Here is a 17,896-nt window from a genome sequence, read left to right as displayed (position 1 = left end):
TCTCTTCAAATTTACATTATAAACACTTAAAATGTTTGAATACTATAACTCTAAACTTCGCTATAAGTCAACTTACATTTTATTGCATAGTCAATTTGTTTTCTAGGCAGCAGTAGAGTTATTCTTTAAACTGGCTAAAAGTGCTGGTGATGTTCTTTTGAGGGTCATGCTGTGTTGTCTTTTTTTAAGGGAATACGGAAATAATCTGTAAAATGCCAGGCTTTTGCTTTTCTTCTTTTTTTCTAGAGGAAGTTGTTTCCTTTTTTTTTTTAAGGAATGTAAGATTTCACTCCAGCAAAACATAGATCTGAATTGTATTACACAGTACTGTTTTTGCTTCCAAGTCTGCTGAAAAGGCTTTTGTTTTTGCTAACTTGTTCTATGTATCACTTGTTAAATAATGCTGAATGTAATCCTGTGATCCTATTAGTTCCCCCCCCTTTTTTTTTTACTTTTTATAATTTGCTCTACCTTCCAAATAGTGTTGGCCATTAGTATTTTTCTTTAGTAGTGCCATAAAGGTTGGAAAGAGCTGTGTAGTCACTAATTCCTGTGAAAGGACTGTAAAGATACTGCTGAATCAGTGGTGCAGCTCAAAACTTGGCACCCTTAGGCATGGGGGATGGGAATTCTGGAATTTCACACTACAGGTTCGATATTGTATAAGTTTACCTTATGCTCTGCTGAGCAGTTGGAGATGCCTTTTTTTAGTGGGATACTTTTCGGATGTTCCCCAAAGCTGAACACAGGAATAATGTAGGCAGCATGCCATTTTCCTCAGCTGCTATAAGCACAGATGTTCTATGTCATAGATTTAGCTTCACAATTTGTGTGTAATTTTAGTAAAGGTATTCATTAAATATCTCTGATTACATTTTTGTACCTTTGTTGGGCTTTTCATATAAATATTCATGCCTGCACAAAGAAAATTTTTTGTTAGACCATATGTGCCCCCCCTCCTCTGGACTACCACAACGGTTTGTTCACAGCACATTATAACTTAGTTGTTTATAAGACTCTCGTCCCCACCCCCCTTGAGTTTCTTGGAATCATGGATGGCATACTTCAGTCTGTCTGTTTCTTCAGGGTCTAGAACAACTAGGTGCTCATTAAATACTAGATGAACCATTTTTGTTCCTTGTTCCACAAATAAGTCCTAATTACCTACTTAATGTTGGGTATGATAGGAGAGTCTGAGAAAAGAATGTTAAGACAGGCATGGTCTCTGCATTCATGGAGCTAATAGACCAGTGTAGGGAAAAGACCAAAAACAATACAACAAACAGAAAAGTTCAAAATGTGATTAAGTGCTATGAAATGAGTATTGCACTAGAGCCAGGTTATAACAGAGAAGGGGAATTTGCTGATTACAAGTGGAAAGTTTACAATAGCTATAGGCCTGTGATCAGTATTATACCAAAATGAATTCCAGGTGATGGGAAGTTTTTCACCTGAAAATACTCACTTTTACTATTATGATTTATGAAAATATATCCTCAGTTAATAAATAGGTTGTGCTACAAAATTACAAAATTTTTTATAAGCTCATTGATGACTTTTCAAAACATCAATATAAAATCTCAGTTCTTTACCATGGTCTATAAACCTCTGCATTGTCTGGCTTTTCAGACTTTATTTTATGTCACTCTTCCATCTGATTTATTGCTATCCAGCCATAGTGATCTCAAAGGCACCTGAACAAGACAAGCTCTTTCTTGCCTCAGGGCCTGTTCCCTTTACTTGGACTGTTCTTCCTTCTGTTTTTGGAATGGCTAGCTCCTTTTCTTCCTCTGATTTTGATATAAATGCTACCTCTTCATAGATTTCAACCACCTTATCTAAAATGTGCACCCCTTACTATTTTCTAGCTCCACACTTTGTTTTCCTCATAGCACCCATCACAATGTGTAATGCTGTTTGCTTGTTTACCTGTTTTTAGTTATTTTCCAACTGGACATGGGAACCAGGACAATGTCTGTCTTGTTTACTGCACTCAATATTGGCTGAATCCATTTGGAACTTGGAATTCATTTTCTCATAAAAACTTATGACTGATGGTTTCTAGGCTAGCCAGTAATAAATTTTAACTCCTTACATTAATTGTTTTAGTTCCTTGTAGTGTGGTAGGAAAAGGACATTTTCTCTTCACCCTTTTGGGCATAGGCCTGTCTAGGTAAAAAATCTCAAGTGGCTAGAATAATATTTGTACTATTTGCTTCTCCATTCCATATTCCTATCCCACATCCTATTTCCCTTTTTCTCCATAAAGTTCGATCTTCCTATAATAGTCACCTACCCTGTTGCACTCCCTTGAGATATGTTTGTTTTTCCTTTGCTGAAGTTCAAAAGCACCTGTTTTCTCCTGAGATGGTTTGAATTGCAGTAGCCTCTGGGTCTCGATGTGATCAGATGAACGAAGAGTGGAGATGCACCTGTGGCAGTGACAACAACCTCTGTGTCTATGTCTATAGGCATGTATTGAAAGGCAAAGTAGATATCTGTAGGTTGGGCTACATGTATCTGAATTTATATTTGCAATCTTGTTGCTAATAGCTTCATAGAGACAATGTTGCCAAATTGAAATAGTTAAAAACTCATTGGCTTTTTTTTTTTTTAAGGATTTTATTTATTTATTTGACAGAGCGAGGCACAGCAAGAGAGGGAACACAAAAGGGGGGAGTGGGAGAGGGCGGAGCAGGGAACCAGATGCAGAGCTCAATCCCAGGACCCTGGGACCATGACCCGAGCCGAAGGCCGACGCTTAACCGACTGAGCCACCCAGGCGCCCCTCATTGGCTTTTTTTCATGTATGAATTATGTGATGGCTAGATCTAGGAAGGTTTTTCAAAATGTAGACTTTTCTAAAAGAGAGATAAAAGGTAAAAAAAAAAAAAAAAAAATCTAGGTTAGAGGGGGAAAGCACTCAGAAGGAAGGTATCAGTTTATCATATAATCCTGCCAAATGCTCAAACTTAAAACCATTAGGATCAGTTGCTTGTAGTTGTTTAGTGCCAAAAGCAGGACAGCACCCTCAATATGTCACTTGATTCTTACAGTAGGAAAATGGAATACTACAATAATAAAATATAAATTGAGGTGAATAAACTTTTTATTCCCATTTTAAGTTGAATTTTTAAAGCTGATTTATTATAGCTCATCAGATGTGAAGATGCATCATTTAATTTAACTATAGAAAAATTTGACTACTATAAAATTAAGTTTTGTGTGGTTATCAGTCTGTCACTTTCTCTAAAATGATCTTGTAACCAGTTGACATTAATCAATTATTTTGTGATACAATTGGGTGTGTGGAAGAATTCTTTGAAATAATAAGATATTAGCTTTGATTTGCCTTGGTTTGAAAATTATTTCAATATTTTTTATCTCAGAGCACTTTAGTTAAATTTCGGCACTGGTGATTTTTTTAAGATTTTTGAAAATTTAAGGCAGTTGATAATTACAAAACTACTTTCTGAACCAATTGAGACACATGATTGAAATTTTGGTTGTCACTCTAGATCCTTGGTGATATTGAAACTTTGGAACTCGATATGTATGGGAATAGAAAGGAGTAGTCTTGGGCATGTTTGATACTGGGTCCATTGTTGAAATGTCCTGCTTCCTGTATCACATTCTGTATTCCTCTAGTGGAACATTTCTGGGAATTTCATATTGCATTCTGGATAGCTTTCTACCAGAAGATCGAAGTACACCTCTCTTGGTTTGATGCCACTACCCTTTTAGTTCTATCGAGATTATCCCTCCCCCCGCCCTTTAATCTTTTTATGGCTTTCCTTTCTTCTGCTCTGTAACCCTGAGTTTCCTCCAAGTTCTTTATCATTTTCCTTTTTTCCTCATACTTAATCCCGTTGAGAACTTTTCTACTTTCAAAACAAAACAAAACAAAAAACTAGATTTTAGCATCCAGAGTTGATAACTTGAAATTTTCAAGTCTCAAACTCCAGGTATTTGATCTTGTCTAAAACATATCTACTTAAAAAGTTACTTTTATGTCTTTCTAACCTGTATCCCCAGATCCCCTTCCATCACCCTCCAACCCAAAGTAACTGGTTTTCTTTCCTAACTCCCCTTTTTTGTCTCTGTTGATTTGTGTTTTCTTCTGCTCCTTCACCTTTCATATCTAATTCCTAAGTGCTTTCCCTTGATTCTTCCTTCTAAATAGAAATTATAGATTTGACTGTCTTTCACATTTCCATTTTTACCACCCTCTTCTAGGTGCTCACCACTTCAAACGTTTGAAGTCACCATACTAATTTTTGAGTGTTCTCACTACATTCTGCAGTCTGATGAATATATATAACTACTCTTTAATCTTGAAAATATTCTTGTCATTTTCTCATGTTGCTTAGTAATTTATAATAATTATGTTATCTTTAATCTTTTCTAAGTCAAGTGCAAGTACTTCAGGGATTAAACTCAAGGTCCTTTATGAATAGTCGTCACTTAATACACTTACACTTTTTTCTTACTACTTTAGTTTTATTAGGTATTATTAGGTCACTCTGCTAATATGTATATTCTGTCTTCCTAGGGTAAGGTTTTGGTTTTTTTTTTTTTTTTTTTTTTGCTCTTCACCCCTGCCTGAAATGCTGAAATGTCATCAGTATCCCTTTCCACTAAGTTTTATCTTTCAATTTAGCTTAGACAGAAACCCTATGTTTGTGTGAACCTCACTTACCAGCTGTATGAGCTTGGACAAGTTAGCCCCTGTGCCTTAGTTTCATTTTCTGTAATGGGATAATTAATAATCTTTACCTTCTAGAGTTGTTGTGAGGATTAAATGAGTTAAAATGTGAAACATGCTTGAAGTGTTAGTGTTAGTAAGTGCCCAATGTTAGCTATTAACATTAAATTAAAATCTGATTTAAGACCCATACTATTCAAGTCATTCCTCTGATATTAATACTAATTTGCTGTCGTCTTTGGGTATGCCTTTGGACCTCAGTGTCCATGTATGTGAAATGATTAGGTCATTTGTAAGATTTGTTCCATTGTATTACTGAAATCAGTGTGAGATAGGAAAAAAGGGCAAGAGCTTTGAAGTCACACAAGCTGTAAGGTATCAAGAAGCATATTACTATTAAAATCCCTTAATATTTTTCACCTGAGGGTGAGGTTATATGACTTCTTTTGGCTCACACCATCAGTAAGAACAAGAACTAAAAACAGATCCCTGGTGTTCTGATCTGTTTGATATGCATTACTGTTACTAGTTTGTTTTTAAAATTTACTGACATTGATATAAATAGTGGCTGACAGATGTGTCTTTTTCTCTCTTTTTCAGGTAAAGACCAGCCACAAAAAGCCGTGAAACAAGATAAATTATTCTCTTCAAATAAAAGACAGCCAAGATCCATGAGTGGGCATCGGTCAACGAGGAAACGATGTGGAGATTCTCACCCGGAGTCCCCTGTGGGCTTTGGGCATATGAGTACTCCAGGGTGTGTATTAAATAAATTGTTTCAGTTACCTACACCACCATTGTCAAGACATCAACTAAAGCGGCTAGAAGAACACAGATATCAGAGTGCTGGACGGTCCTTGCTTGAGCCCTTAATGCAGGGGTATTGGGAATGGCTAGTTGGAAGAGTTCCCTCCTGGATTGCCCCAAATCTCATCACCATCATTGGATTGTCAATAAATATCTGTACAACTGTTTTATTAGTCTTCTACTGTCCCACAGCTACAGAGCAGGTAAGATGAATTTCTTAACAGATTTTGAGCATTTGTTATGTACCCAAAACTGTAATTGGGATTTTTAGGTCACTTTAGCTAAAGATAAGATGATTTGACAGCTGTTTATCAGCTGTTTTAAAATACCATATCACACATACTATTAATAAAGATTATAACTGCAATCTATTTTATACCCTCTGTTTATGAAACCCAGAAGCAAAAGGTGGAATCTGATTCTAGTAGGTAAATTAATGTTATCGGGGATTAACACGTAAAGATACTCCTTTTAAAATCAGTAAATCTCAATATAAAAAAAGTTTTTAAAAATGAGTGAATTTTTTTTAATTTTTTAATAGCTGAATGAAATCTTAGCAAAGTTTAAAATGATCAGAGAGAAAAAGTCTCTAGTAATGAGATGGCACAGCTGTAAATCAGTTTTATCAAAAGTGGTTTCCTCTCCATTCCTGTGAGAATTGTTTGAATATCCCTTTTCTCTTCCTGTAAATATATGTGACTGATAGGCCTCAGGTATATCTCTCTTATACTAACAAAGCAAAAGACATGTAAGAAAAAGTCAATATAATGCATTTCCTGTTCTGTATTCTGCAATGGCTGCTGTTAAGAAGGGGAGCAGTTATTGTTGACGAAGACTTTCTTCCTGGGCTTTCTTAAGCACAAGTCTCTATTGCTGGTCCCTCTTTTACCCTCTGTACCCATTACTTAAAACCAAAACTGAAACTAGAGCTCTTCATCAGAATAAGTAAATCGATATTTATCTCTTTGGTTTTAAAATTTCCTTGATAAAAAGGGAACTAAAATAGGTAAATGGAAGAGAATCAGAAACATTTATTGTGCCTATGTTAATCCAAGGGATCAGTCGCGGGTAATCAAGAAAATAGAAGGTGATCCTCAACTGAAGGTGTCAGAGGTGACTCTGAACCATATGAAATCATCATGGTCACAATAGTCCTTACCTTGTTTTAAACTTGAAGTAATCATTTAAGTAGTCTTTTCAGATGATTTGTTCTTTGCAGTAAAATCACCATACAACCCTCCGTCTGTCCTTTTTGGTTATCATCAATTTATTTGTTTCCACATATAGCTCTTAAAGTAAATGGCTGTTGAACTTCACAGTTACCTATAAAACACGTTTACTTGTTTTTTTTGTGTTCTTCCAGATGTTCATTTTTTCCTCACCCTTGAATACTTTTATTTTAATTCCTCTTTTACTATACAAATCCCGTCCATACAGATTGTATATTCATACAGATTGTATGAATATATTTCTGGTTTTTATCACTTTCTTAACTATCTTCCTTTATATCAATCAGGAAACTTAAAAAACAAAAACCAGTATGACTGTTTAAATGTGTTCTGGGATTCTTTATCACATGTCCTTTGAACTATTTTACCTGTGGCTTATTTGAGGACCTCATAGCCACTTCCAGAGGAACTTGGTCCAGGTCTCACATATCCTTAGAGATACAGCAGAACAACAGGGAGGTGTGTTGATTCTAAAGGAAGCTCTCCAACAATCCTAAGCTAGTTCCATGATGGGGATCAGGGACTGAGCGAAGTTCAAAGGTAGCTCAACCACTAATAGTCATTTATTGAATACATTTATTGAGGAAACTTCCAGAATGGGAACTATTCTAATCACAGAGAACTTTTCAGAATTGCTGCTAGGAGGAATCAAGGTAGAACATGACTGGAGCTACTGTTTGGTGCTCTGCTAGGGAAGATAGTGTCCACAAAGGCTATGCCTGGATGCATTTATAGCTGCACAGTAGAAATCCTAGTTAGGCTTTAGATCACAGTGCATTAAAATAGGTCATGGCTGTCTTCCATGTCTTCTTATATCTCTGTGATCTTCAGTAAATTATGTAAATTCTCTAAGTCACAGTTTATCCTTTGAAATTTTATTTTGTGGTATTAAGAGAAATAAAAATTATCCATTTAGAGTGCCTAACATATAATGCTCAATAACTGGTTATTATTTCATTGGTCAAAAACATTAAGTATGTAACATTTTCTTTCCCACAACCTTCCTCTTATTCTGATTTCCCCTAATAGTACATATATATGGTATCACAAATTATTTAAGTCCTTAATTGAATTTATTTATTTATTTTTTAATCACTGTTTTGGAGTCAAAGTGTTCCATAAATTTATTACCCAGGGACATTCTCATTCATTTTAGCCCTAATTCCTTTAGGCCTTGTCCCAGTGGGTGAACATTAAATTTCATGTCACCAGGTGTTGTGAACTTTCCATATATTTTTTATGTTACTGATTTTCTTTTAATACATTAGAGTTTCAGATAATCTTTCTAGTAGAAAAGAATGTCACTATTGTGATGGTTTTGGTGGAGTTTGCCATTCTTGTTAAAAAATAACTTTCCAGTAGATAAGAAAGGAAAATCAGCCCTTATTTTTCACGGTTCTAAGGTAGAAATGTAGACTTAGCCCTTTTTATATGGATACCATAATATCCTCATGATCTATTTCTGAGCCTAAGTATTTAAATCTTATCAGCTAGTAGCTTTGGTTTTAGTTTCCTAAGTTAATTTGGAATTTATCTTGCAGCTTGATAGATGTTACACATGCTTGAGTTACCTTTGCTGCATAAGATAGATAAATTGGTATTAGCTATTTTATACACAGGAAAACCAGAATTGAGCTATGTGCTGTTATCAGTGAGAGCTCCCATCAGGTTTAAATATAACTTTTTGGAATATGATCATAAGAGTTTTTTGTTTTAACGTTCATTTGTTTTTGTTTTATATTGCCAAATTTAATGTTTTTGATCTGATTAGCTAAGAAATTTCTTAGATTTTTTTTTTTAATATAGAAGATTGGAAAGAAAATTAAAGTGGCACATTGCCCATAATCTTACTGCCCAGACTCCTACTGACATTGAAAAGGAAAGGGGAAACTACATAGTTGGAAAAATTCAAACAGAAAGGAATAAAACAAAAGTAAAATCTTTTTTACCTGACTTCCCTTTCCATTCTTACCTCTAATTCCTCTTCTTGTACATAATATAAATAAGTTTTTGATATATTCTCCCAGAAAAAGAAAAAAATAAACACTATTGCATCAGCCTATGTACATATTTGTATGTATGTAAACCCCACAGTTCTGTTTCAAAAGCTCCATAAAACCATGTTTCTTAGAATTTTTTCACATGAGTTGACTTGTATAAGAACATCTCTGCAAGATTTTGCAAGTCAGTTCATTGCCTGATTGTGATAAGATTATTTTCCTATGCAGATTCTTCTCCACCCACCTATCAGGGTGTGATGCTTTCCTGAGTGATAAATGTGTTCCTTTATTGATTCAGTGTATCTCTCAGGCTCTTAAACCAGCTGAGACCAGGCTTATTCCTGAATGAGAAAGTTTTCCTCCTTTTATTTTTTTTTTAAAGGTTTTATTAATTTGAGAGAGAGAGAGTACAAGTAGGCAGAGGGGGATGCAGAGGGAGAGGGAGAAGCAGGCTCCCCGCTGAGCAGAGAACCCAGTGGGGGTTCAATCCCAGGACCCTGGGATCATGACCTGAGCTGAAGGCAGACGCTTAACCAACTGAGCCACCCAGGCGCCCCGAGAAAGCTTTCTTCCTAAAACACTTATGACTTGTGAAAGAATGGGAACAAGGAAGAAATACGTAAATATTAGTTTAGTATTCTACAGATTCACAGGAAGAAAGAACGATCCGAAGACTACAGGACTTTGCTTTCTCTTATATATATATGTAATTACTATTTTGCCATTTTCTAGGACTTTGTGTATACTGATAGTTGAAGCTGTCTCTGTTTCAGACTAACACTTTGCCCCCATTTAAATCCAAAGTTTGGACCCCAAGAAGTCCCCAGCTTTCTAGTCCTGTAAAGCAGTACTGTCCAATAGAAATTTCTGTGGTGATAGTTATGTTCTGTGTCTGTGTGGTCCAGTATGGTAGCCATAGCCACATCTGACTATTGAGCACTTGAAATGTGCCTAGTGTAGCTGAGGAACTGAGTTTTTAGTTTTATTATTTTAGTGAATCTAAACTAAAATAGCTAATCCAAATAATCTAATAATCTAAACTGAAACTAAAGTAATCTAAAATATATCTAATAATCTAAACTAAAATGGCTAATGTAGGACAGAGCAGCTCTAGAGAGTTACTAGATTCCTTTAGGAGCAAGGAGCAGTAGACTCAAAGTCTGGAAGGTGGGGTTCTTAGTCACTCAGGACTAATCAGTCCAGTGAGCTTGCACATAAAGTATGATTACACAATTACAGTGATTGCTTTCAGGGTTTGTAACTCTGGTTTATGCTATGGTCCTTTTGACAGCTTCAGTGTTCTAAAATATGAGACTCTAAGAAAATGTTTAAGAGAAGATCCTTACCTTTAATACTGAGAACTAAATAGCACTTTGAGAGAAACCTCTTTGCAGTGCAGAATATAAATATTATTTGCAGCTCTGAGTAGTTTTAATTTGCTGCTGTGAGCATTTAACACTTGGTTTAACTTGATAACCAATATCTGAGAAAATACCTTGTGATTAAAGAAATTTTTTCATGGTTTGGGCATGGGAAAATAGTGAAAAGTCATAAAAAACACTCTTCTACATTCTTAAAGAGAACATGTCAAATAGAAGCTTCCCTTTTTTAACACAACGTTTAAATCCTGTATTAGTGGTTCAGTTTCTGTCTGGGAAAAGAAATTGTTCCTTGAAAATGTGGCCATAAATATTTGAAAAATAATGTTCTAAGCACTCTGTACTAGATCATCATTTCCCTAGTGTAATTCCATGGAACGTTGAAGAAGTGTGTTGAAAAATAGGTTACATGCTCAAATAAATTTGGAAAATGGCAGCATATTGTGTCCCCCTTCTTGAATATTCACAGTGTGTATTAGCAAGATTAATGGCTGGCAGAAGTCCTGCAGTAGAGAAGTCTGTTTAACATTGTTTAATCCAGTATTTCCCACGTGAGTTTAGCGTGGAATTCATTTTCTTCACATAAGACCTGTAAACATCTTGAAAGATACAATTTGGGAAGAACTGTACTAGATTATTTTTTAATTGACTCTTAGAGTCTAAATGTTAGGAGGAATGTTATGGAAGTTACCTAGTCTGATCTCTTATATAACCTTATGAAGTAGTTATCCTGCATCTGCTTAAGCACCCCTACAAAGCAAAGAATTTTGATTCTTTTACAATTCCAGTTGTCTCAAAAAGTTTTTCATCACATTGTTCTTGGATTCTCTCCCATAGCTTCCAACCAGTAGTACTTCTCTGGAGAATAAAGATAAAATATCTGTGAGTAAAAATATATCAGCAAAACATAGTAATGAATGTCTTTATAACACTTATGTTTCTTATTTGTTTCACAGGCTCCTCTGTGGGCATATATTGCTTGTGCATGTGGCCTTTTCATTTACCAATCTTTGGATGCTATAGATGGGAAACAGGCAAGAAGAACCAATAGCAGTTCTCCTTTGGGAGAACTTTTTGATCATGGTTGTGATTCACTATCAACAGGTATTGTTGATTTTTTAATGTTAATGATTAATAGTGAAAAAATTAATGTGAGAAAAGTGTTGGAATAAATAAGAGGTTTATGGTGTTATGATAGTTATCCAAATAAGTGATTTATATCAAGTTTTAATGTTTTCAAAAGACTATAAATACAGTTAATGTTTGTTCACTATTGCCTGTATGGGGAAATTTAGAAATTAATTTAGAAATTATTTCTACTGAAGTTATTTTTAAACCTAAATATTATTCTTTTGGCACCTACCGTTTTTAAAATCTTTTTAAAAGATTTTATTGTCATCATCAAAAATCTCAGAAATTATAGATGGTACAATAGTGGGAGACTAGGAAATTCATGGTCTTTATATTTAAATGGATATTCTGTGGATGTTTAAGATTATGTTGTAGACTTGGAGTATAACTGGTAATGGGCTTGGATAAAAAGACTAGAAAGGGGGCGTCTGGGTGGCTTAGTTGTTTAAGCATCCACCTTCGGCTCAGGTCATGATCCCAGGATCCTGGGATCTAGGCCAACATCAGACTCCCTGCTGGGGGAGGGAGCCTCTCCCTCTCCTTTCTGTTCATGCTCTCTCTCACTATCTCTGTCGCTATCTCTGTTTCTCTCAAATAAATGAATAAAATCTTTAAAAAAAAGAAAGACTAGAAAGAAATATACTAAAGTGCTAGCAGTAGATGAGTTACTATATATTAGATTATAGTTGATATATCTTTATTTGTACTGTTTTAAAAAGAATATTTTAGTACTTTAAGAATATTTTAGTACTTTTTGAAAGGGAAAAAAGAGACTTAGAAACTAAATGACAGTTTCTGTCTAGCCTTCCTGATAGGAATGTCCCCACCCCCTTACACACACACACACACACACACACATTTTTACTTAGTTTTTCTGTTGATTTCTTGTCATTTGGCATAGCATTTTAAATATTTTTAAAATAAACAAAAACCCATGATAATTTTAGCTCCTGAACTCAGATTTGCAGATGTAGGTCCATGTGAAAATCATTGTTTTGGTGTATCCTAACAATAGCCTGCTTAGTAGAGGAGAGTGAATAGCTAAGCACTTATAACTTATAGGACTCAAGAAAAACTTAAGACTTTCACTGAATATAAAGGCTTGTTGGGCGTCTTGAAAGGATATTATAATTAGGTGACTATGGAATGATAGGTATCCTATTTTTTATTTTAAGTGATAGTCATTTTTGTGCTGTAGTTTGAGTTCCAAACTTTTATAGGAAGTATTTTTCTATATAAGTCACCCGTAATTATATCTGCTACCTAAGAAAAGATAGCTATGAATCTAAAAAGTGAGTCCTTTTTTGAATTATGTAGGCCTTTAGTTTTTCTTTTTTTTTTCAACAATCACATAGTGTTTAATATGTTCGAGGCACTGTTTGAAATCCTTTACAATACTGATATATTTTATCTGGTTTTTTGTTTTGTTTTAAGATTTTATTTATTTGACAGAGGGAGACACAGCGAGAGAGGGAACACAAGCAGAGGAGCGGGAGAGGGAGAAGCAGGCCTCCCGCGGAGCAGGGAGCCCGATGTGGGGCTCGATCCCAGGACCCTGGGATCATGACCTGAGCCGAAGGCAGACGCTTAACGACTGAGCCACCCAGGCGCCCTATTTTATCTGGTTTTGATCGTCATGTTACAAATGAGGAAGCGGAGGCACAGGGGGTGTTTTTTTGTTTTGTTTTGTTTTTAACTCTGGTCTATAATTTTTTACTGTTCATTAGTATCACTGAGTTGGGAGTATACTCCAAAAAATGCTCAGTATTTTAGTTGCTTTTGAGACCTTTGGTTCCACTATGTGGTGTATTGAAAGAAGAAATTGAAAGTATGGGGTAAAAGATTACATCCTGCTTTTCTGGTACCTTGGATAACAGAGAGAAGATTGTACATTCATAGCATGTCTTCTTTTTGCCTCGTCTAAAATCATTCCCAGCTCAGTTAATGTTGATTTTTCAGATTATTCAGTTTTAATTGTGATCTTTCTCTTGCAGTTTTCGTGGTTCTTGGAACTTGTATCGCAGTGCAGCTGGGGACAAACCCTGACTGGATGTTTTTTTGTTGTTTTGCTGGGACATTCATGTTCTATTGTGCACACTGGCAGACATATGTTTCTGGAACATTGCGATTTGGAATGTAAGTAACACTTAATGGTGATTTTGTTGTTGTTGTTGTTTCCTCTTTAAGATATGGAGAATGTTGCTTTTAAGTATTTCAATATTAGGAATGGATCAAAGCATTAAATTAGTTTAACAAATAAAAGAAATTTAAAACTCATTATTATAGCTGCCTAATGGAACTATTAGAACCTCCCAACCAATATTTTTTAAATAATATGAAAAGCAGTTGTCCCTCCTCTCTCATACCCACTTGTTTTTCCCTCAGATAAATTCACTGTATTTTTCCTATTGTTATTCACCGTAATTCCATGTTTTATTTTGGCATACGAAATGCATTTTCAGGAAAAATAAGATAGTTTATGAGAACAAAGAGCAACTCTCCTCTCTAAATATCATAGTTTAATTAGATTTTGTTCTTTTCATATTCTTTATGAATCTATAAAAATCTAAGCTCTTGATAATTCAGCTGACATGACATACCATGTAGATTACTACCACCACCAAAATGCCCAAGAATTTAAAAAATGAAATACATACTGCTTTCAAACTCCAAAATGAATGGTTTCTACCTGATGATCAGTACTTTTCTGTAAATACTAATGAGTAAACTAGTCTTAGAATGAGGTAAAGGATGGAATTCATCAACCAGTGTTTAATTAAGTATCACAGATCCTGTTTACACTGCTCAAGTTAGTATTTTTTTCGTGGTGTAGGATTAAAAGACAAAGAACTTGAGAAAAGACTGAATACTTCATGAAATAGCCAAATAAAAATCTGTGATTGCAAATGATAGAACATCTTAACCTAGTCCCTTTAAGGTGAATCATTAGTGGATATTTACATTTTTAGATCCCGAATTAACTTAGTTTTCTAGGTCTTGTAAGAACTAGGCTGCACAGAAATTCAGCTGTTCCTTACAAGTTTAGTTCAAATGATTTTTGTTAAACTTATTTAAATAGAACTTAAGATGTTCTTAACTTATGACAGTAACAGTAACTATTAAAATTTTGGATGTTAACTAAAAGACATGTCCTAGAAGTTTAGAAAACATATTTAAAGCCCATCTTAATGCCCTTAGTGACAATAGTGGACATGTGTGTCCAATTGAAAATCCTATGCCTCTACGTTCTTCAGCAATTTATAAAATGATCAGTGCTCAGAAAATATTATGGATTTCTGATAGAAAAAAAGCAGTAATTGAAAATATTACGTGCAGATGTGTTTTTTCTCAATGTTGTTTTTATAGCCTTTATCTCAATAATGTTTTCATAGTATTTCTCTGCATTGGTGAAACCACAAAATATATTAGACTTCTAAGATCACTTGGTTCGCCCTAATTCACTTTTAGTTTTTAGTGATGTTACTGTTTTCAAAAATAGCAGAATTTGTAATATCTGAATTTGACATAGTTTGTTTCAGTGGGGGTTATCTCATAGTTAACTTTCAAGCCCTTATTTTGAAAGCTTATGTATCATCAGCTCTAATTAATTATCTTTCCCTTTCAAGTAAAGCAGCACCAACCATGTGGTATGGGAACTGAAGGAAGGAGAGCGAAGGAACCATGGAAGGAGGGGAAGAATAAATAGTGTTTTTAGGAGCGATTTGATATCACAGCTTTCTATTTGCCAGTCTTGGAATGTCCCTTGTGGTGTATTCTTTTAATGAAATATGTACTTGGAGAACTATGAGCAGTTCTATACCGTTAAATCATAAGATGCTTGTAGGGAGTGGCAGGAGATAAGGCTGGAGGAGATCCAGAGAATCAGGGACTTCTGTGTCCTGCCAAAAAATAGGGGCTTTTGTCCTGAATCTGTGGGGAGCCTTTGCAGGACCTAAACCAGGGAAATGACAAAAGGACAGTTTGGAAAAAGCAGGCTGGCATATTCGGAGGGTGAATTAGAATGGGCTGTGACAGAGGTAAGGAGACCCTTAGAAGTCATCAGCATCATCAGCGTGAGGAATGCTGATGCCCAAGCTAGTGTGATGACAGTGCAATCAGAGAGAAAGTCATACGTTGGAGGGAGGTTAAGAGGTAGAAACTGTAGGACTTCGTCTCTGTCTGCATATGGGGAATGAATGAGTGAGCAGGGACTTAACTCCCAGTTCCCCTCCATGGGTGGTTGGATGGAAAGTGGAGAAAGGCACTACAGGCAGAGGAACCTCTGTGAAAGGGAGAGTTCTACTAGAACGTGTATGTGAGGGATTTTAGACATCCAAATGGAATGAAAATAGCTTAGAAAACTTAGAAAGCAAGCCTAGAAAGAAGCCCGTGAAAATGATTGAACAGCCAGAGGAGGCATACCAGAATGAAAAGCCAGAAATTTCAAAAGAGAACAACGATAAATGCTGCCAAGACTCAAAATGAGGACAGAAAATTGTACACTGAATGTGGCAGTGTGAGGCCATCCAGAGTCGTTTCTCTGTAGCAGTAGGGTAAAAGCCAGATTGTAGGGGATGACAAGTGAAGGGAATAAATAAGCACACATTTAGTACAGGTGACTTAGAAGATGGGTGGCTGTGATGATGGGAAGGAGCAAGGCATCTGTTAGAAGAAAACATAGGTTCAAAGGAAGGAGGGTTTTGTATTTACACAGAAGAAATTGACTAGAGAAGAGATTGACGATATTTGGGGAAAAAAGAGAGAGATGGGTATATGGAGCTAGATTGTTGAAAATGCAAGACCAGAGTTGGGGCTACATGGGAGGACACTCTCCCCCTGAGACTCTAGTGCTTTCTTATGATGAGACTATCTATATAGAAATATTGGGGCCAGTTTGAATATAATATCTCAATTTAAATCACATATTAGTATTACAAGAAATTGGTTTTGATTTTGAAAATTTGAATACAATTTTCTGAAATCCTGCATTCATATTAAGGCTGCACTATTTCTTTTTTAAAGTCAAAGCAGTTCTCAGCACTCATAGAAATGTGCTGTGAGTGCTTACATTTAAGGAGGTATTTATCAAAATACCAATGTAATGGCATATGGAATAATAGCAATATTCCTAAAGAATTTTAAAAAATGCTATTTTAGATTTCACATTCTTTTCAAGAGCAGGGAGAATAGGCAGGTGTATAATACGCTAATATAGAACTAAAGTTTATGTATGGAGGAGAAAGTCCAAATTTTATTTTGTTTAATTAGAAAATAATAAGATAAACTCTGAAATGGAATTTGACTAATGAAATTTTTTTAAATCCCTTGCTTTTTCTTATTCCCTTTTTTGGAAAAAAAGTGAAAGCAGCTTCAGGTACCTTGGAAATTTTATTTTAAAATATTTTTATTTTAATTGTTTTATTTTGATGTTTACACACAAGTGAAAAAAGTCACAAGGATTTCTTTTTTATATATAACCAATTTAGGCTGTTGTGTGTTTAATAACCACATACCGTATTTGCCAAATAAGAGATTTTTATTTGTTTTTCTTAGTCTCCTAATGTCATAATTTTTAGTTGCTATTAAGTTTGCTCATAGTATCTCGATCAAAAATAGGCTCCGTAATTTAATTCATCTATAAGTAATTTCCTTTCAAAGTCTGATATTATGAGAAAGCCAATGTGATTTGGATACATTATCCCTGAAATTATGAGCTAAATCTTTCAGCACTTTGCTCTGACCACAGCTGAAAGCTTCCTTATACAGAGAATATTAGTACCTTTCACATCTAGACAGACCCCTGTCCTCACAGTCCTTCTGGACCAAGCTAGTATGGAGATCTGACAAAGATGAGTACTGCTCATTGGGACCCTTCTTGGTCTAGCTTAGCCTGTTAGGATTTTTACTAGCTTGGATTTGAAAGACAGGAGGGACATGGGCTCAGAGGCTAGACCTTCACAGAAGGAACAGGCCGGTGGAAGAGGATAAGAATTATGAGTTGAAGCTCATTTGTAAATATTTGTAAAATATTCTTTAAAATGTTTATGGATTATATTAAATGGAAGTGGTCGTTTCCTCTCTTAAGGCTTAAACCCTGTATATCTAGATATTTTAAAATCGGTAATTTCTACATATATATGGAATCATTTTTATGAATTAAATGCTTAGAAACTCTAAACAATCTCTAATAAAACTGTTTATGCAAAATACTGGCCTTAAAAAAACCCTCCATGCTGTGAAAAGTAGAATTCTTTCTCAAATTATCATTTGCAGGGCGTGGCGGGGGGGCGGGAGGACACTCTTTTCACAAGACAAAAAAATTATAATGAATTGAACCAGATCAGTATATCTTACCTCAGGTGTTATCTCCAAATTATTGTCTGTTTATCAGCTTGGGCAAGGCCTACAACTTTCATTTCCTAATTTGTAAATCAGTTTTGGATTTGATGGTGTCTAAGTTTCCTTCTGAAAGTCTATTAATTTCACAGATGTTGTTTCCAATGTACTTAATTATTTATAATTATAGCAGGCAGAGTATTTATCTTTATTACATTTTTGAATTCATGCCTCTCATGTTTCACATTTACATTAGCTAATAACTGCTACCACATTTATTTCTATGTAAGTAGATAACTTCTGACTTTT

At 35.1% G+C, this 17,896-nt stretch overlaps 1 protein-coding gene across 4 annotated transcripts in view; it reads left to right on the top strand.

Moving 5' to 3' along the window:
* Window positions 1–17,896, top strand: part of CEPT1 (choline/ethanolamine phosphotransferase 1) — a 37,472-nt gene that overhangs the window by 1,335 nt on the left and 18,241 nt on the right. For all 4 annotated transcript variants that reach the window (XM_035017787.1, XM_035017790.1, XM_035017788.1 and 1 more), the window contains exons 2-4: window positions 5,306–5,715; window positions 11,077–11,224; window positions 13,246–13,387. In XM_035017787.1, the coding sequence (XP_034873678.1) occupies window positions 5,377–5,715; window positions 11,077–11,224; window positions 13,246–13,387 (629 nt within the window). In that variant the 5' untranslated portion in view covers window positions 5,306–5,376. The remainder of the gene's footprint in view (window positions 1–5,305; window positions 5,716–11,076; window positions 11,225–13,245; window positions 13,388–17,896) is intronic.

Source organism: Mirounga leonina, unplaced genomic scaffold (assembly GCF_011800145.1).
Source record: "Mirounga leonina isolate KUSES-001 unplaced genomic scaffold, KU_Mleo_1.0 Mir_173, whole genome shotgun sequence".
NCBI lineage: Eukaryota > Metazoa > Chordata > Mammalia > Carnivora > Phocidae > Mirounga > Mirounga leonina.
Note: the sequence above shows the minus strand (reverse complement) of the source record. Positions and strands in the feature narration are given on the sequence as shown.